Source organism: Drosophila hydei, unplaced genomic scaffold (genome assembly GCF_003285905.1).
Source record: "Drosophila hydei strain 15085-1641.00,03,60 unplaced genomic scaffold, DhydRS2 tig00000172-arrow-pilon, whole genome shotgun sequence".
NCBI lineage: Eukaryota > Metazoa > Arthropoda > Insecta > Diptera > Drosophilidae > Drosophila > Drosophila hydei.
The window spans coordinates 1,370,865-1,391,134 of NW_022045682.1; the positions used below are offsets into that span (position 1 = coordinate 1,370,865).

Below are 20,270 nucleotides of genomic sequence, written 5' to 3' on the forward strand. Positions count from 1 at the left end.
GGCATAGTCAAGAAGGTGTGCGCATAGACACTTTGGGTGTTGGCCAGCTAAAAAAGACAAAAAATAAACGCAGCTAACAGCGTTTCGGTTTTATCGCCTTCACTTTTTTTTGTATTTTGTCAGTCTTCATATTTGATGAAATAATTTTTGCCAATTGGGTTTCCAATGAAAGATCTGCGCCGCCTAAGTGGAGCTAATTTGTTTGCTGCGAAAATATTTGAGACGCGCTAATAAGACTCATAAATTTCAGTCTCACTGTGTGTGTGGTTGATGGGCTGATTAGCAATTTGTGGTCAGGATGTGGACCACACACACACACACATACACTCACAGACACATCAATTTGCTGTTGAAAGCTAAATAGGTTTTGAAAAAAAAAAAAAACAAAACAAAAGACTTAAGCCACAAACTTGAATTTGATTTTGATTGAAACAAAGTACTTAAGGCAGTTTAAATTTTAATGTGTAATTCGATAAGCCTGAGAAGCGTAGAATACAGTTTTTGATTAGCATGACAATAGTAAGACATTAAACTGAAATCTTTAATCCAATCAATTTGAGAGGCAAAAATAATAAAGAAAGTCTAATTGAGTCTAGCCATGAGTAGGTCTACAACTAATTAAATACATATCAATGAGAACTGCAGAGAAAGGCGATGCGTGAACTTATGTTAGGAGCATTTTGAATGAATATTATTATTATTACTTTTGCCCTCATTTCAGGTCTCTGGCAAATGATTAATTGTTTTTACCAATTTAGATCAACGTCGGGATATATTTATAGAACATATTTAGAAATGTTTTGTGCAAATGAGTACCTCTAGATTAAATTTTAGTAATTAAATAATAATTTAAAAAACATAAAACTCATTTAATAAGAAAAAATCGCAATTTGCGAAATTTAGATCAGCTGTTAAAAATATATTTTTAGATCATGTATGGGAATATTTTGTTCTAAGCAATTCGTTAAAATACATTTGCAGTAATAAATGATTCAAGCTTTCAATTTTTTAAAAGTTAGATCTCTTTCGTAGTATATTTTTAGATCATAAATTAAATAATTTGTGTACAGGAATTCCTTTGAAGTAGTTTTCTTTATTGCAACTCAAAGAAAACATTTATTCCAAATTCTGTTTCAATTACTGGTCTAAAATATCATTGAATATTTTTAACAAAAATGTTCGAAGAATTCGTAAAATATTTCATAATAAATTTTAATAATGAAAAAAATGAATGCCTTGAAATGTTTTCCGCCTACAATGAGGTTCATCGTAAGCGCAAATAAAATCACTCCATATATGAGCAAATACTTGAGTTGATTCGCTTAAAAAGCGATCTTAAACGAAATTCGCCTCAATATGGATCACTTGATCGGCTCTTCAGGCTGATATATACATATATAGAGAACAAACTGACAGCCATTACGAATCATTAAAAATTCATATGAAAGCTCATTTTCGTCTTGCGTACGAGTATAACACATTTATGGCCTTTTCGGGCCTGTCATGTGGCCAAGATACAGACATTTTTATTTGTTATTTGTTGTGCACGCAATGCCCAATGAAAGCTGGGCACAAGCCTCGACTACCCTGCCATTATTATGATGATGAATGATCATTATATGATCTGCCCGCTGTGTTGAGCTGTGTGCGATCACTTCATTTTCATCTTCATCTTCAGCATCAGCATCAGCTCATCCTGTAAGCTGTTCGGTGTTGGCTGTTGGCTGTTGCCTCTGTTGGCTTTACCAATTTGTATTCAGCCACAAAACTCACAACTGCCAACTGAGATCTCAGTTTCTGCCGTGATCTGTGATCTCAGTTTCGAGATCTCTGAGATCTCGGCGATCGCCACACGCTTCGCTACTTTTTGGCACGCCGCGGCGCAAATGTCAAAAAGCTGACCGCGTCGCACCATGAATAGCTCACATTGTTATTTCAAGCTATACTGAAAAAATAAAAACATAAGCGCAAAAACAGAAGAAAAAACACATCTATAGATTATATAAACAAGTGAAGAAACTGTCGAAAGGGCAACAAAGCCAATATACACTAGCCGAGACATTGAACTACTTCAAGCTTTTCGAGTGCTCTTCAGATCGAGCTCCTTAGTCAGCAATCGTGTCGAGGGCTATGTTCGATATTTTAAATAAATAATTCAGTAAGAATACAACAAATGTATTGAAATTATTTAAAATGTATAAAGAGAAATAAAAATAATATTTATTACAATAAAAATTAATAAAAACTGCTTACAAAAAAAACAAAAAAAATTACAAAGCAAAGTCTCTTCAAGTTTGAATATTTCTTATTTGTTTATGTTTAATTTTTTTATATTCATTTCTATGATTTTATAGCACAAACATATCAAACGAAAACTATATTAAAATTATTAGATGAAATAGAAAATAGTCTTCGAATCACTGAATATTGCTCTTTCTATGGCTGTTTCTTTCCCACTCTCTCTCCACTCTACTCTACTTTTCTCTCTCACCTTGCGTCCCTCTTACTCCCTTTCGATCAGCTCAATCTTAACTAAATGTCCTACAATTTCATATAGAATTAAATAAATCTAGCTATATAAAAGATTTAAGAATACTTAGCCTGACAGCTTCAATTGTTATAAAATCTTTCAGTTTTCAGTTTTCGTTTCTTTATGAAGTCAAGTTCAATACTCGTTTGTGCACAATAGTCAAGGCATAGAAATATTGTTAGATATTTTTTAAAATAGAAATCAAGTGTAAAGAGCTGATGAAATATGAATGCTGCTTTGAGGTTCAATGTGAGTTCAGTTCGGCGTCAATCATTCAATCAGTCAGTCAGTCAGGCAGTCAAACATCATTCAAGTTGGGGGCTAATCCGCAATCAACGCGAATGCGGCGATTTCTAATTTGCTAAAGGTGCGCCCCACAACAGGCAACAATAAGAACAACAAAAACAAGCAACAACAACAACTAATAAATAATAATAATGAAATTATTTATGCTTCAATCAGGCAGCTCAAGCTCGAGCTCGAGCTCGAGCAGTCAGTCACAGACAGCGTGTCGCTCCCAGCCCTTGAGCAATTGTTGTTCTCCGACCCCTCTCTAAGCCATGCTCACTTATGGCCGCTCCCCGCTCCCGCTCCCTGTTCTTTTTCAAATAATTAATAACAATAATTTGCCGCACGATAAGAATTGAATTGAATTCCATTAAAGGCGCAAAACGTATTGAGCTGTATTCGGGCTCCGGCTAAGAGGGGCCTCTAAGGGTAAAGGGGGCGTGGCAACAGCAAATGAACAACACACGATGTCTGCCAGCCGCAGCTCGTATGTTTATCTAGATTAAGCCCTCGCGGCCAACAGAAAAAATTACACAAAAAAACAGTTCATTATTGAAATCATTGTGTTGTTTTTTTTTATGATTTTCTTTTTTTTTGGTTTTGGTTTTTTTGGCTGCTGTTCGTGTAGCATTCGCAGCTAGACATTTTGGCATTTCATGAGAGTCTCATTGTCAGTCGAGCCACAGCTCGAGTCGATAGCCCAGACACGGAGATTCAAGACTTGAGACTCGAACACGCTCCGAAGACTCACAAGACTCACAAGAAGACTCTGACTCTGGCTCTGGCTCTGGCTTTTGTCATGGCAGACATGTTGGCAACGCCAAATGTTTTTCTGTGTTCTGCCTCGAGCATAAAAAAAGATGTACACGAGGTACATTCGAAGAGCTATTGTCTTTATATCTATATACATGTATATATATATATATATTTGTGTTTCTATAAAAATGTTGATGATCAGCGATAAAGCGCTCTCTGTGTGGGGCAATTATGAGGCAGGCAGCTCTTTTTATTTATTTTAGATTTATTTTAATTATTTTAGCTTTTATTTTTTATTAATTTGTGTTATTATTAAATTGCCGCGATCTATCAATAATTATGAAGATTATCTTAAACGAGCTAAGGCTTTGCAGCGTAATTATAAATTATTTACTGATAAATAAAAGAATTAAGAAGGAAATTTTAAACAAATATTTGGAACAGTGAACTGAGAGCAACTGAAGCTAGTCAAAACTGTATAAAGAAAATGTGTCTAAAGAATTATTTTAGTTTGAATAATGAATAATTTATATGATTTAAAACTATTAAAATTAATTTGAGTTTGTAAATATTCAAATACTAAGAAGCATGCAATGCTGAGAGCTACTTTGTTCTGTAGCCAATCCTTTGGATCCAACTTCAATTGTGATTTTCTTGTGTGCAACTAAACAAAACAAGTTCTTGGCAATTCAATTCATTTGAGACAGAGACATAACAATTTTAAATATTTTTTATATAATAAAATTTGTAACACACGGTTTTTTGTCATTAAGAAAATACTGCAAAATATTTAAAAACGAAAGTTCTCGAATAGAAGCTGTGCATTAAGTCTTAAAGAACTAGTCGATGAATATTCTGATGCGTAGTAGAAGAGATGAAGTCTATTTGTTATGCCCACATTATTTTATTTTTTTTTTTATAGTCACAATATCACAAAATTGCCCAGATTTAGGGCAGTATATGGTTTATCAATCAGTCAGTCACTCAATAAATGAATTTGACAGACAGATTAGCTGCAGTTTGTTATTTTTAATTTGTGCAAAGCCAAAACTGCTTAACAAAAAGTCTGGGAGTTCGCTGAAGCTGGTATTGCGGCGTTAGACTGGCATCCAGGTCTGTCACTGAGAACGAAGCACACTTAGAGCACACAGAAGTAATTAAACTTGAAGGTAAATAAGTTAGAACACCAAGCAACACACATTATTTTACAGCTGGACGGCGTCTATCCTGGAGGCTGTGTGTCGACTTAAAGGTAAACTAAGATTGCTGCAAAAAGTCCTGCTATGAGCAACAACCACTAAGGCAGCGCTTCTACTACAAATATTTCGAATAATAATAATATTATAGTTATTAAGGCCCTAGATCATGTCAAGTCTTTAACCAAGTCTTCAATCAGAAACCTAAAAACTTCTCCTCTCCTCTCCTCTCTCCTCTCCTATAGGAATTTCTGATCTTTCGCTGACATTATTATCATAGATATCATTCTTCTTCCTTCCCAAGCAGTTATAATATTTCTGCCAACAAAATTGCCTATTCCAAAATATTCTTCAGCTTAGCGAAAACTCTTCAAGCTGCCCACTAGACTAGTTCTGTTACGTAGGCTCAGCTGCGCGGGCGTAACACTCATACATATACATATGCATATTTGTATATATGTATACATATACATATTTCTCTTATTCTTTTGTAACTCTGCTTGGCCAGCCCCAGTTTTGCAGCCTTGGCAGCCCCTATGGCTATTGGAGTCGAAGTCGCAGTCGAAGTCGCGGTCGCAGTCGCTGTCGCTGTCGATGTCTGAGACGCAGTCTCTGCAGTTGCATTTGCTGTCGGGGTGGTCCAATTGTACTTGGACTTGAACGATTGGCTGGAAGTTGGTTGCGGTTGCTCACGAATTGCATTAAAATTGCAATTTCAGGCAGCGCGCAAAGTTCATGTCAGACATTATGTTTGGGTGCCCAGCAGAAGAATTGTAGGAGGTACACGTTGGGTATTCACTGTAGTTCTTCTGCTGCCTCTCGCTGCTGTGGCTGCCGCGTTGGCTGGTCCAGCTGAACGGCCATTTTGGCCATTTGCCGTGGCAGACAAAAGGCACGACGATTTCAACGCTTTGTCGTGTTCTTTGTGCCAACTGTCTGTCTGTCCGAGGTCTGTCCGGCGTCTGTCTGTTTTGCCTGTTCCTCTTGGCTCACACGAGCACAAGTACAAGAGTTCTTGAGCTTGGACTTGAAGCTGGAGTTCGAGTTGGAGCTGGAGTTGTTGAATGTTTCGACTTGCACTGGGGCCGAAAGTAATTTATTTCTTTATTGTTTTACGAATTTACAATGCAACTGGGGAACAAGGTGACTGCCAACTTCCCAACTTCCCAACTGGCAACTGGCAACGCAGCCATAACAATCACGCTGCAGTTGTTATTGTTGTTGTTGTTGTTGTTGCGTGTTGCATTTGGGGTGACCACCTTGACTGCACACACACACACACAGAGAGAGAGAGAGAGAGAGAGGGCGAGAGAGAGCCCCTGGCTAACATCGGCGGCTCATCAGTGTCAATGCTTGGGCAACAACCGAGCCCGAGTCGGTTGTCCGCTGTTGGCTCGCCTACTCCTTCCTTGGTGTGTGGTACGCATGCGCCCAGCAGCGCCCCAAGGAATGCGTTGCACGAAATGCAAAATGTCAGCAGCGGCGGCGACGGCGGCCCAATCGACTAAACTCAAGTCGGAGGACTCGCAGCGCTACTCGCCTTAACATTCCGTTCGTTCGATCGGAATTTCCTTTGTTTTCTGTGAGAAATTTCAAGCCAACACATAAATTGTCGTAGGCGCAAGCGGCTGCAGCTAAACACCAGCTACACCAGCTCTTAACTCTCCTTCAGATCCTCTCAGTTTTGCAGCTCAGCTGAACAGTGCTCAGCGCTCAAAGCAAACACACTGTGCTACAAAAAAAAAACTGTGATACTCTTAAAGTGTAAATAAAATTTAAATTGAATAATAAAACAATAAAATGGGCATAAATAAAATGAAATAAATATAAAAATGTTTCAAATTTAAAATTTAAATGAAGAAATCAAAAATGAAAATATATAAAATAAATTATATAAAATATAAAATATATAAAAAATATATAAAAATAAATATATATAAAATATAAAAATTCAAAAAATATAAATAAAGTTTTTACATATCATGCTAACTAGTTGAGATTTTTTGAAGGATCAGGCTGATATTTATTGAGCTGTGCAATTAGATTCAAGAAGGAAGAAGCAATGAATAATAATAATAATAATGAAAGTAAAGTAAATATTGTTTGAAGCAATATTTTCTTTATCATTTGCTGTGGTTCATGAACAGCTTGAATATCGAGCTTGTCATCTAAAAGTTAACATATATGTTATTAACATTTAATACAATGTTAAGTGGCTGTTAATAATAAACATCATCATCTTATCTCTTCAAGCTATGTTCAGATAGTAGCTAACTTCATATGCTCTTAAGGCTTAAATGCCACATTTTGTTGCACAGTGTAAACGCAATTGTTATTGCTGCGATTGTTGTTGTTGCTGTTTGTCAAAGACTGTGGCAATCGGGTGTGCCAAGCGGAGATGGGCAGAGCTGGTGGAACGGTAGATGGGTAGATGGGCAGATGTGTAGATCGGTAGATCGGTAGATCGGTGGCGATCATCAGTGCTGGCATTTAGACAATTAAAATACTTCAAGTGCTTGTCTTTCGCTCAACGTCACATTTTGTTTATTTATGTGCATTGATTTGCCTGGTAGCTTATAAATTTTGTGTTGGCCAAACAATGAGCAGTTGCTGTTGTTGTGCGGCCAGTTCGCTGCCTAAGTCTTTCGTTTCGTTTGCGTTTGTGTTTGCATTGCTTTATTTGCGAATCGCCTGCACAGAATCGCATTCGCAATTCGCAATTGGCAATTCGATTTCGCATACGCCTGAGCTATTTTTAGCGCCCAACCACTTACACAATTCGTTTACATATTAAATACGAATAACAACAACGGCAAATCAATGAACGTCAATTGTTTATTCAACTCAATCAAAATTCCTAGGAAAAAATTCCAAAGTTGTATCATTTACAAAGCAGCCAAGCACTTGGGCTCGATCATTCAATAAATTGGCACTGTCAGCCACTTCATATCGACCCTTCGATCCAGCCTCGTATTACTCACCTGCCACCCCACCCCCGGCCCCTCGCTCCACCGAAGACAACAAATGACAACATTTGAAACTTAACTGGCTGTCAAATGCACTTGCAGTATAATTTTTCAATTAGCAAATGATAAATCAAACTAACACTAAGTCTAGCCGCTGCCCAGTCAACCTCCGTGTCAATTTTCAATTTTCAATTTTAATTTCCAGTCTTTAGTTTAATTAATTGCAGCGAGGGCAGCGCGGGCACCGAGAAGGCTCGACGGCAGCTAAAGCTCTTGGCTACTGCAAGCCAAGTTGCAATCATAATTACGCATATGAAAAAGTGCAAATATACTTCGTTTACTCAATATACTTTTCTGGCGACTCTATAGGATACCCTGGAATATAGAAGGAAATTAAATTGACCTCAGAATTCGTTGTTTGATATTGTTTATCACAATAAAAATGAGATAAATACTAAAGAAATATATAGAACATAGTGCAGACTAAAGAACGACAACAATTTTATTACAATATAGAAGATATAGTACTCTATAGCTAATACTATATTTTCTATTATGTTAACTAGTACTATATATAATAAAGAATAGAAGATATAGTACAAGCTAAAGAAAATTGAGGATATATATATACTAGTATTAGTACTAGAACAGAAGATATAGTACTAGCTAAGGAGTACTATATCTTCTATTCTGTATTATATATAGTACTCTATTCGTAATATTTTATTTGGTATTCAAATTGTTGCCCTTCTTTAGTCTGCTGTATCTGTTATACAATTCTGGAGCATTTATCTTGATCTTAACTTTATTTCATTATTTTTATATTTTATTTTTTCCTTATATATTTGCAATTTCATTGTTCTATTGTTGATTTTTGTATATAACTTTTTTCCAATATTTTTTAAATACATGATATTTTATTATCTTTAAAAAAATTTGCTAATTTGAAATTTTATATAATTTTTGTATAAATATATTTTATTTTAATTATTTAAATATTTTATCATAAATATATACATATTAAATATATATCTCAGAACAAAATTGAGGAAATATGTATCATATAATATATATAATACATCTTCTAATTAATTATTATTTATATACATTTCCATACAATAATTCAGTGATATTTATATTTCATTCCCGAAAATATATAGCGCTTTGTGTATATGAAAATATAAGAAGATTTAAATATTTTCTCTGAAACTGAGGCGCATCCTACAATAAAGCTAAAACAAAGAAAATATTTTATAAATGAAAATAATTTTGAAAGCCAAGTTTTACGAATCGAACTTAGGGCTATAGATAAATATAGTTAACCGCGTCAATCCCATTCAAGATCAGTTTTTCCTCTTTATCTCTGCACATCTCAGCGTCAAGAGTGGTTTGCATTTTAAGTACAGATACATTGTATTATATAAAGATCTAAAACTACAAGCGGATATTTAAATAGTTTAAGTATTTCACTTACAAAGGAATATTTAAATATTTATCGTAACCATAAATATTTATAAGAACTCTAATCAGATTGCAGTTGATCTGTAAGCTGCTTCGATTAATAGCGACAAATTCAACGACCCCGCTTGAAAGAAAGACAAAACCCCCAGGAAAGCCCTTCAATCAGCATTAAAAGCGATTATCAATTAGTCGACAAATAGACAAATCTTAATTGCAAACGATCTCAAGTGCCTTTAGTTTTGCTGCAAATGCTGATTAATTGTTTTGTTTTTGTTTTTGTTTTCATTTGGATTTAGATTTTGATTTTATTAAAAAATTTGCATTGAGTGCAGCCTGCTTCCGTTTCGCATTTCGCATTGCTCGAAAGACTTAGGCAGCGAACTGGCTGCAGCATCAGCTGCTTCATTAGACGACGCAGCTTATATGCTAATACCCTGACCGGATCCTGTGGGGTCCAGCTGGTTAGCCATGCACCTCCCAGCTGTCAGGCTGCCTGTTTAAGTGGCATTTGCACAGCACCTGTTGGGGCAGCCACGCTCTGCCTGTTAGACACTAATCCGTGGCATTTAGTTACGCTTTAATAAGATTTACCTTTTTTTTAGATCTTTTTACCAGCAGCAACTGCCACTGCAGTAACAGCCTGCCGCGAGTCTCTGGCGAAAGCAAGCTCGCGACTCTTGCAGCTGCAGACAAAGCGACGCGACTTCATGCCACAATCTGCTGGCAGCATCGAGTGATTCGTGTCTTACTGTGTGTATGTGTGGCACATCTTTGGTTTGGTTAATAAAATAAACTTATCTAGTCGATGCTCTAATTTAGGGCTTAGAGTCAGGAACAGAGAGATGTTAGTTATAAGTTAATAAGAAAATCTGCTGATCCAAGAGATTTAAAAGCTCCACGAGCTGCTTAACGGTCATTTCAGCTCATACGCTGTTTATTCTGCCTCTTGCAGTTATATGTGAAGACGAACCATAATCATAAAGTTTTCACTTGTATTTTTCATACACAGCTTCTCGCTTTTATAACGTTCTTTCTCTTTAATCGTAGGCTATAAACTAATATATCGATGCATGATAATAGAGTGTTGTGTTGCCTACAACTTTCTCATTTCTCATTGGAATTTCAACAATGCTGTGAAAGGGAGTTGTGGGTATTAAGTTCTGTCAGGCATGGTTCGCTGCTAGATTGGCAAATGCAAATGCAAATGCCAAAGAAATGCCTGTGGCTGACAGAATATATCTAACGCCGAGTGCTGAACTAATTAATGCGCATGCCTAGGGCTTCCACTTACCACATGCCCCATGTCCCATTGAGGAGCAGCAAATTACACGAATTGCTTTTCGTAAAACTGTTGTTGAAACGAGACAAAGGCTAAAAAGCTGCAACTGTTCGAGAGGGGGCGGGGGTAGAGGAAGTGGAGAAGCGCCTGCACTCAAGCTGTGCTCCACTCCAACAATGATTCGCCAAGATCCAGATCTTCACATTCATATCCACATCTATCCGCAGTCAGATGCACAGCAATTCATTCATATTTGTATTTACTTAACCTGCCGATGATGATGATGTTGCCTGGAGATGCCTTGATGACTTGCAACTTGCGCAGCACAGCAAGAGTTTTTTCTTATTATTATTATTATTATTCTCTTCTTCTTCTGCTTCTTCTTTTTGTAATGGTATGTGTGTGTGTGTGTGTATGAAAGGCCAAGTCTCATATTTTATGGGACGCCCGTTGCAGTGTAAATGGAGTTTCGACAGCCTAATTGGAGATCAACGCAATATAATTGTGTGGCGGCCAGGTTTGCGGCTTCATCATCAGCCGCTGCCCGAGAACAGGTGAATGAATTTGTGACAGCAGCACAAAGGCAAATGATGTATTGATAGCATCTGTTTGGGAGCACAAGCAGAAGCTGCAGCAGAAGCAGCCACCAGTCAGCAAAACCATCAGCCGAAACAGCGGCAGGACGTCTGCAACAACTTTTGACAGACATTTTCTGGTTGGCTTTGTTGCACGTTTGCCGGTTGCCCGCTTGGAACACAACACGTCGTAGCGGCGAAGCGTCTGGCCATGCAAATTGCGCTGCCCGTACAATTGTTGTCTTTCTCTCTCTCTCTGTGTGTGTAGTTCATATAAATTAATTTCGACTTTAAAGCGATCATTATTAAATTTGAGTGAATTAATAACAAAAAAAATGTACTGCTACAAATCCAACTATGATTATAGTAGGAATTTAAGCTATTAAACAAATGTATATAAAATGATAAAATATATATTTAAATGCCTATTTATTTGATTTGTTACATTTTCAATCCGAAAAATACTAATTTTACTACGAAAAATAATTAAAAGAAGAAAACAAATTTATAACATATAAACAAATCTTTTTTTAATTTTTTTCTCATTTTAATACAAAGGAAATTTTAGAAATTAAATAAAGCAAAAAAAAATCACATGATCCTTCGAGCCGGATTTGAACCAGCGACCTATGGATGTCTACACTCAATGTTCAATTCACTCTACAGTCCACCGCTCTACCAACTGAGCTATCGAAGGTCGATGTGTGCTGTGCGCCAAAACGCATAAATGAGCAAACGACGCGAATTGCGTTTGTATTATCGGCAAGCGAGCGAGCGAGCGAACGAGTGAGCGTTGAATAAATCAAAACGATTTGCGCGTGTGATTGTGTGCGTGTGCTCTTGAGCGAAAGCTGCTCCAAGCGTGTGTCGAGTGTGCGAGCGAGAGCTTTGCAGCGCCAGCAATGAACGTGGCGTGTTATTGTTGCTGTTACTGTTGTTATTATTGCTGTTGTTGTTTTCGATTTCGATTTTCATATGTTATTTTGGTAGATCAAACAACGGCGCTTAAGCGTGTAAACAAAGAGGGGCGCTACACAGCTATCGCGGCGACAATTAACGGGGCCACCTAGAAACCCACTGTCCATGACTCATCTGCCTCTTTTGGAGGCTGCGCCTGCGGCTTCGCCTGTGGTCAAGAAGTGAATCATGCAGCAACCACGCGCCCAAGGCAAAAATAAAAAGAATCTTTAGAGCTGCCTTATCAGCAGGCCAGATGCAGGTGGGCACGCACTTGGCTTCTTGAGCTGGCCTAGAACAAACTACCGCAGCGACTGAGGCAGCAGCGTCAGCGGTAACGGCAACGGCAGCGGCGGCGCCTCGCAAAGTGTTCCCTGATAAGCGAGACGGCTCACACACGAGGCCCAGTCCCAACAGCCAGCAGGACGGAGCGGGACGAGCGGGATACTTAACAAACCAATTAGGATGCCAAAAACACAAAAAGAGAAGGCAGCAAGTCATAAAACAAAGAACAAGTATGCGTGCGCTAGGTGTGCGTGTGACAGACTACCAGATACCCTGTATGATGTTGCATATATTTATAGCTATATTTATATATATGGGCTATAAATTGATAAAGTAAGAAGAGCCAACGAACTAACTAACCAAAGAAGAGTTATGTGTGTTAAAAAAGATATTTATCGAAATGATGAAGAATTATTTAACTATAAAAAGTATATCGGCTGAAAGTGAAGTAAGTGAAAGTGAGGTAAGCTTCTTTCCTTCGATATATAAGTTATTGTGAGCGACAAAAATAACTGAATCGCAAATTTAAAAAATCGATAATTATCGAAAATGTTATAAACGTATATTAAACACCAGAAGATACACAGAGTATTACGTTAAGTGGAGAAATATGCAAGGAAGTATTTTCTCTTATCTATGAAATTACTAAAAACTATCAAATATCATTTCCTGTCATAATATCGATATTTATCGATAATAATAATAAGCTCAATCAATGACAGCAAATCATTTGTTAGCATATAGCGTACTTTGCCTACACTGTAGCACAACTTGCATCAAGCCATACTATCCTGCCTCAAGAAAATACAGGGTATCACGTAACCAAACAAGCAGCATGCGGCAATATCAGTTAATCTATATATACATATCTTCTATATATGCATTTTCCATATAGAAGTAAGGGCAGCAAGCGGAGCGAAAAAACTGACAGCTTACGGATAATTACTGACAAACACACACACACACACACACACACACACACACATATACCTTTGTAAGGAAGAGGTACAGCTAAGCGCCGTGCGGCAATTTGTGTGATCCATTGAGCAAGGTATGAGAGCTAACAGTGGAGGAAACTATATATATGTGTGTGTGTATGTATGTTCATGTATATAGCATATTGGATCGATTGCCCAAACTGTCTTGTTAGATAAGAAAATGATTGGCCCTTTTGGGCCGAGGGCGCAGGCGAGCGTGCTCGGCGGGGGGCGCGACCAGAGCATCGCCGGAGAGCATAATTTCGGCCAGGTAACTGGTAACTAGTTATGTTCATAATTTTTTAAGAATGACTCAAATAGTTTTTCCCTTGGGCTTATCGCAGTGGAACGATCTAAAGAGTTTCTATTTTCCTTTCGGTTTGGCTCTCTTGATGTTGGTCAAGTTGGTATCAATTTCCTGCTATGATTGAATGAATCTTTAGTTTTTCTTCTTCTTTTTTTCTGGTATGTGGGCGTCTTATCGCTTGGTCAAAATCTACAAAAAATTGCCAAGTTCCGGGAAATTTTCAAACACCTATTTTTTCCCTTCTCTTCTTCATTATTTTTTTTGACAACATTTTGTACTTAGTTTTATTTGATTTAGCAACTAATCTGAAATCCCGACGCTCTTGCGTGTGGTGCTGCGTCCCTTGCTCTGCTTGCAGCATCTTCTGCTGCTCGGATGAGTCATTTAATTGAGCCGAAAATTGACTTTGTAGTGCAATACAGAACCGGGATAAATTAATTTACCGAACCTTGATAAAAACGAAGAAGAAGCAGAAGAAGTAAATAAATAAAATCCAAGCATGACTCACACGGACTCGAAACTTGTCTCATCTTGTCTCTAGTCGAGTCGAGCTGGCGGAGAATTTTTATACATATTCGTTCATAAGCTGAAGAGAGTTTTGGTTGGCTTGGTGCGACCTTCGTCTTGCTATACGTCCGTCTGTTTGTCCGTCCGACCGTCCGTATGAAATATTCAAGCTAGAGACTTGAAATTGAGTAGCACTAGAGTCGCGCCAACTTGGGAAGTACTATATGGGGTATATAGGCTTGTGTGGAGCTCACATAACATCAAAAATATATGGTGGATATATCTACTGATCTGATAAAGCTGTATCTTACGCAGTTTTGGAGCTAGAATTCTAACATTAGAGCTATTGTTATCAAAAGAGATATGTGATAGAAGGATCAGCTCCTGCACGGATAGACCTATACAATATGTGGCTCACCCTTTGAGGCTTAACAAATGCGGGAATAAAGATGTATGACACACTTAATGGATTTCGGACCGTGAGCGAGTATTATTCTGTCATTGCGTCCCGACTGCAACATTCTTACTTGTCTGAGAGATTCTATAAATAGCCTCAAGTCGGTTTTCTTTATATATATATATAAATATATATATATGTGACAAAAACCTCAATTTGCGTGTCTGGCGCAATCCCCAGCCTTATCAGCTTACTATATATAAATAATCGAGTTTTTTCTATAACAAAAGTTGCATCATATTTAGATCGCCAGCTGATTGATTCGCATCATTTGCCTTGATGTCTCTTTGCGTATTAGTGAATGCGTTTGTATTAGTGTCTTTTTCTATAAAGAGCTTTCATTGTTAACGCCGCGAGCTTTGAGCTTAAGCAACTGCAGTGTGCATGATCCCCATACGTGTGATCTATAATTAACTTATGGTTACTAAATATAGAATTTAATATAATTCTACTAAATTAAACAATAATATTTTAAAAAAAATAATAAAATAATATTATTTTAAATATAAATTGTAAATTAAATAATTTTACTATAAAATTATAGCTTTGAAAATAATTTAAGTCCATGTTTATTTAAAAAAAAAAAAAACATTTAAGTGATTCAATTATTTTAGAAATAAAAATTTTTGGATTAAAGCCAACTTAAATAGTATTAATATAGTTATGTATATAAAAAATTTGAATTACTTTGTCATTTGATTTAACTATTAACATTTTTTAAGAAAACAAAAGGAAATCGTTTAAAAGGCTGAAAAAAATAATTTCTGATTTTGAAATTGAAATAAAAATTGCAAGTATTTTTGTTTAGTTTAATTAGTAAGTAAGTTTCCAATAAATACTTTAATAAATTCTGTTCCATCAACATTTTGTTTGTTGAGGCATTGTTTACGCCCGACTTTGTAGTTTTCCGTAGTGATGCGAATATGTTTCTTGGCAACTGTTTACGATTAGGCGCCACGCGTTGCGCTTTTCATTCGAATCGGAATATCAGAGCGAACATTGAGTGATTTCTTTATATATTTACAATAGCTTAGTTATTGTGTTTATCTGGAATACCTGCGAGCACTTAAGTTCGCGCGCACTCGCTATCATCTTATCGACAGAACACGTAATGCTCGCTACTCCGGTAACCGGACAGCTGACAGCGGGCAGCGGAGTGGGCAGCGGTTAGCTTTTATGCTGTGATAAGCATTTGCATTCGCCTTTGTTTAAAGTGATCGAAATTGTTGTTGTCTTGCTCTGATTGGTCTTCAAAATTGTCTTCGAAAGCTATTTTTAAAGCCAACCCGGGCCGCACCATATATAGACCTTCGATAGCTCAGTTGGTAGAGCGGTGGACTGTAGACAGAAATACACAAGTGTAGATATCCATAGGTCGCTGGTTCAAATCCGGCTCGAAGGATCATGGTAATATTTTTTTTTCGTTATTAAAACTGAATTATAGAAAATAAGACTATAATTAAATTGCAGGGTAATAATTAAATTGCAGATACTAAATATTTATATAGTTTAACTAAACGATTATATCGAATGCTTCGTTTCGATTTTATTTATTTAAAATTAATTTATTTATGTTGTACTTTTTAGATCATTAATTATGTATTTTGATATAAACTGGTTGTGGTAAACAATGAAATTTGTATGAAAACTTTTAAGTAAATTTCATAAATAATTTTTTTCTCTTAATATTAGTTATGTAAATAATTTCAAAAATCTAAAATAGCTCGTAATATTTATAAAAGCACAAATAATAATAAAAAAATAAAAAATTTGAATCCTTCGAGCCGGATTTGAACCAGCGACCTATGGATATCTACACTTGTGTATTTTTGTCTACAGTCCACCGCTCTACCAACTGAGCTATCGAAGGTACATGTTGAGGGGGGAATTTCGGCTGTTGTTAAGCTACTCACCTCAGCGTTCCATGAAAACTTTTCGATATTTCGCAATAGCATTTCGAACATAATCTATTTTTAGTGAATAAAAACACAGAGCGTTTAAATTGTTTTTGTATGTTTTTTTAATACAATTTTTTCTTTATATTTTTTCAACTTTCTTCATCATGATCACCATCATCATCATCATCAGCATTGTTTTTTAAATAAATAAAATAATAAAAATTTATAAGAAAATTACAAAATAAAATGGCGCGCTCCTCTATACCAGGCGCAATTACGTTTCGATATTTGCTTTTCGAGTACTTTTTTTGTGTTTTTTTTACGTTTTACTAATTTTTTTTCCAACATGCTGCTTAAAAGTAATAAATTAAATGCTAGATTAATTTATGTATATTTAACATACGATTATTATATTCGAGTTTAGCTTAAAACGCATAACAATAAACGATAGTTTTTTTTGTTTTTTTCTTTTTTCAATCAATTTTTGTTTATATTTAATTTAGTTTTAGTTGTAGTTTAACTTTAGTTTTAACTTTTGATTTAGTTAATAAGTGTTTACCTTTGTTTTATGATACATTTTACATTTAGTTTTGGGGAACGAACTTGAATACCTCCGCAAGGTAAATATATATATATTTAGTTTTTAGTACATATACAATATACATATATATATAAATATATATATATATTTTCTATACTTTTTATAATAATTTCAAGTTTTTACTCTTTGCAGGACATTTTCGCTTGCCTGATTCGATTTTTACAGTTGTTTTTATATATATTTAGCTTAGCATTAGCTTTTCTATACAATTTGTTCAATTCAGCAAGATACAAAAGTATCTCAGAGTGCGGTCTATGGCATTGGTTTTGTTGACTGCTAGGGGTGGGGGCGTGGTGGGGCGGCTATTTACAGTTGTTGCTTGCGTCTCGGCGTTTGGCTCTGTGCAACATTTCCAAAGCCTGGCTGTGGAAAGTGACAGAGGCGGCGGCGGCGTCGGCTGCTGGGATGCGGGGGCTGAGGCTGGGGTTGGGTCTCTGGTCGGTCGATTGTGGTGGCTGCATTTCGCTCTACATACAATTAAAGTCTACGATTTACACTTAAAATTCAAATATTCAGTCCATTTTGTTTGCGTTGTGTTTAAAGCATTGACGGCTTGGAACCAAACAGCATTTGATGCTCTCTCTCTCTCTCTCTCTCTTGCTCGCTCTCTTTCTCTCTCTCTCTTCTCTTGCTGTTGCTGTTGCTTTGTGGCTTATCGACAGCCACAGCCAACAACTGTCATATCCTGATAGTTCTTGAGCACAACTGTCCTTTGGTCATTGAGATAGAGCATCGAGATGCCCTCCAGCTGTGTGGGCACACAGCACGCCTTTGGTACCTTCCCTGGATTGATATTATTGACTAAGGTCTGGACGACCGCATGATTTGTGGAATTCAGATGGTCGGCCAGTGGAAACGGACACTTGCCATGGCAGTAGTACGCATCGTAGCCCGGCGGCGCGACAATCCAATCGCTCCAGCCCACATCCTGGAAGTCCACGTAGAGCGAATGCCGTCGACATGTCTCCTCGTGATTCTTGCGACGCGAGCGTCGCTGATGCCGGCGATTGCGACCGCCCCCGTTGCCGCCGCCGCCGCCCTCCCGGGCGCTCACGTCCCGAATCGAACGGGACTTGTGCCGCCCGTCGTCTGTGTAGGTGAAGAGCAACGGCTGCTTGTGCTGCCACTCATCGTGCGCCTCGTCCGCACTGCGGCGTAGACGCACATGATGATGCGGCGCCGGCTTCAGGGAGCGCATCGTGCGCACCTCCACCAGCAGGCCGAAGTTCTTTTGCGGTGTTTCCAGCCACCGATCAACGGCCGGTTGGACATCCAGACTCACCGTCTCGGTGCTATTCAGACGCACTGTCTTCGTGTCCAATAGCAAGTAGCTCGGCTCCCGATGACCCCGCACGCCCACTCTCGTTATGTCGTAGACGAGCACCTGGTAACGTGTCCGATTCACCGCTTGGCTGACGCTCAGCGCTGATCGTGTCAGCTGCAGCTCAGCGGCCTTCAGCTTCTCCTCGGCGGGTATGCTCTTCACATCGAAGTGCAGCCGAAACCGATGATGATGTGGAAATCTATCGTCGATTTTACTATCTGAAATGGTAGAGAAGGAGACGTCGAAGAGTTAGCGATATAGATATATATAAATTAATGGGAAGTATACATAAGAATAATTGGAAAAATAAATCAGAAAAGTAGCCATGAGAGTTAAGAGATATAGAAGAGTGACAAATATGTGACTTTAGACTTAACACTTTGATGTAGTAAAAGAAATGATATATAGAAAATTTAATCAGAAGAGAGCATCTGGATAGGAGTTAAGGAATAGCAATTAAATTATATAGGAAAGCACACAATATAATAGAAATTTAATTGGTATTTGATATAGTAATAAAAATTACATGAAAATACAGAAAATATCTTTAAGGAAATCCATAAATGATTAAAAATCAATAGTAGATCGAAGAGTTTTAATTAAAACATATAAAAGAAAAATTACATATATAGGAAAAAGAGAAGCGTATCACAAGTATACATAGTATAAAGTCATATATAGCATATAGCCACATTATTTAGACATATAGAAAAGCAGCTTAAAGAAATATAGTATACATCATGGAGATATATACAAATATGTCTCCATGAGGAAATACCACACTAGAGAATATGAAATGCGGAATATAATTTGAAATATGAAAAATAAAATACATAGAAAAAAGGCATTAAAAAAGATAAAAATGCTAAGGCATAGAAATATTAAGAAGATCTTGCAAAGTAAAAATAAAGAAGAGTTTAGGGAGCTCAGTGTAGGATTTGTACTAATAAAAAACTTTTAAGACTTAGTGAGACGAAGAGGAAAACTTAGGAGCTCTACTAAATGTGTATAATAAATATACAAAAATTAGATAAAAGTATAAGAGTCTTCAAAATAAAATATAAAATAAAAATATATTTAAATAAAATACTAAATATTCTAAAATTAATACTACATAAATGTGAGCTAAAGAATCAGAGTTTGCACTTGCACAAGGCGATCTGGATTAGACACTGCCACTCTCGCAGCTCTCCCTCTCTATCCCTATCGCATTCTCTTTCTATCTCTCTGGTTCACTCTGTCTGCCGCTTACTTTGTCGTAGCCGACTTTTACGACTGGCGCCTGCTGCAAAAGACCTGACCCACCCACCGTGAGCGAGCCGCAGCGGCTCTGGCGCACCAGCAGCAAGGTGCAAGGCGCAAATCTTAATTTGAATCGCAAGCGAAAGACACAAAATGGGAAGAAAAAACTCTCAAGTACCACGAAACAAAAGGAGACGAGGGAAACGGCGTCGTAAATGCTGTGAGCCGCAGGACGAGAAACGAGAACCCAGGACCAAAGCAGACTCGAGCACGGCTTAGACACTTGGCTTTAGACACTTGGCAGTGCTACCTGTTATATATATGTGTGTATATAGCATATATATGTATATGTTTGTATGTGTGCCTCTCTGTGTGTGTGGCTGTGTGCTATCTAGCCTAACTGCTTTATTGTTCATCCCCTCTAATCCTGTGGAAAATAATGCGAAATACGCTTTAATAATAATTGTTATTTTTACAAACACAATATAAAAGCCATTTGGCGCATGCGCTAAACGTTCCGGGTGTAATTCTCTAGAAAAATTTCAAGGTCACATTTGGGTTAAGAGTTTGCGGCCAACAGCACAGGTAATACAGGACACCGGAGAGAGAGTAGCTGAGAGAGCGCGCACGCGAGCGTTACCTGTGCTCAGTTGTCCTTTCATTT

General features: G+C 37.3%; 1 protein-coding gene and 3 non-coding genes across 7 annotated transcripts in view; 1 reads left to right on the forward strand and 3 right to left on the reverse strand.

The window, feature by feature from the left end:
* Nucleotides 1–11,650: 11,650 nt before the first annotated feature.
* Trnay-gua lies at nucleotides 11,651–11,748 on the reverse strand. The gene is made up of 2 exons: nucleotides 11,712–11,748; nucleotides 11,651–11,686 (listed from the first exon to the last, which is right to left on the reverse strand). It is a non-coding gene; the product is annotated as a tRNA-Tyr (tRNA).
* A 4,100-nt stretch (nucleotides 11,749–15,848) lies between these two features.
* On the forward strand, nucleotides 15,849–15,943 carry Trnay-gua. The gene is made up of 2 exons: nucleotides 15,849–15,885; nucleotides 15,908–15,943. It is a non-coding gene; the product is annotated as a tRNA-Tyr (tRNA).
* Nucleotides 15,944–16,316: 373 nt separating this feature from the next.
* Trnay-gua lies at nucleotides 16,317–16,411 on the reverse strand. The gene is made up of 2 exons: nucleotides 16,375–16,411; nucleotides 16,317–16,352 (listed from the first exon to the last, which is right to left on the reverse strand). It is a non-coding gene; the product is annotated as a tRNA-Tyr (tRNA).
* A 750-nt stretch (nucleotides 16,412–17,161) lies between these two features.
* The window catches only part of LOC111599355 (protein decapentaplegic), a 45,803-nt gene continuing 42,694 nt past the window's right edge, over nucleotides 17,162–20,270 (reverse strand). For all 4 annotated transcript variants that reach the window (XM_023314986.2, XM_023314987.2, XM_023314985.2 and 1 more), the window contains exon 3: nucleotides 17,162–18,582. In XM_023314986.2, coding sequence (XP_023170754.2) covers nucleotides 17,693–18,582 — 890 coding nt within the window. In that variant the 3' untranslated portion in view covers nucleotides 17,162–17,692. The remainder of the gene's footprint in view (nucleotides 18,583–20,270) is intronic.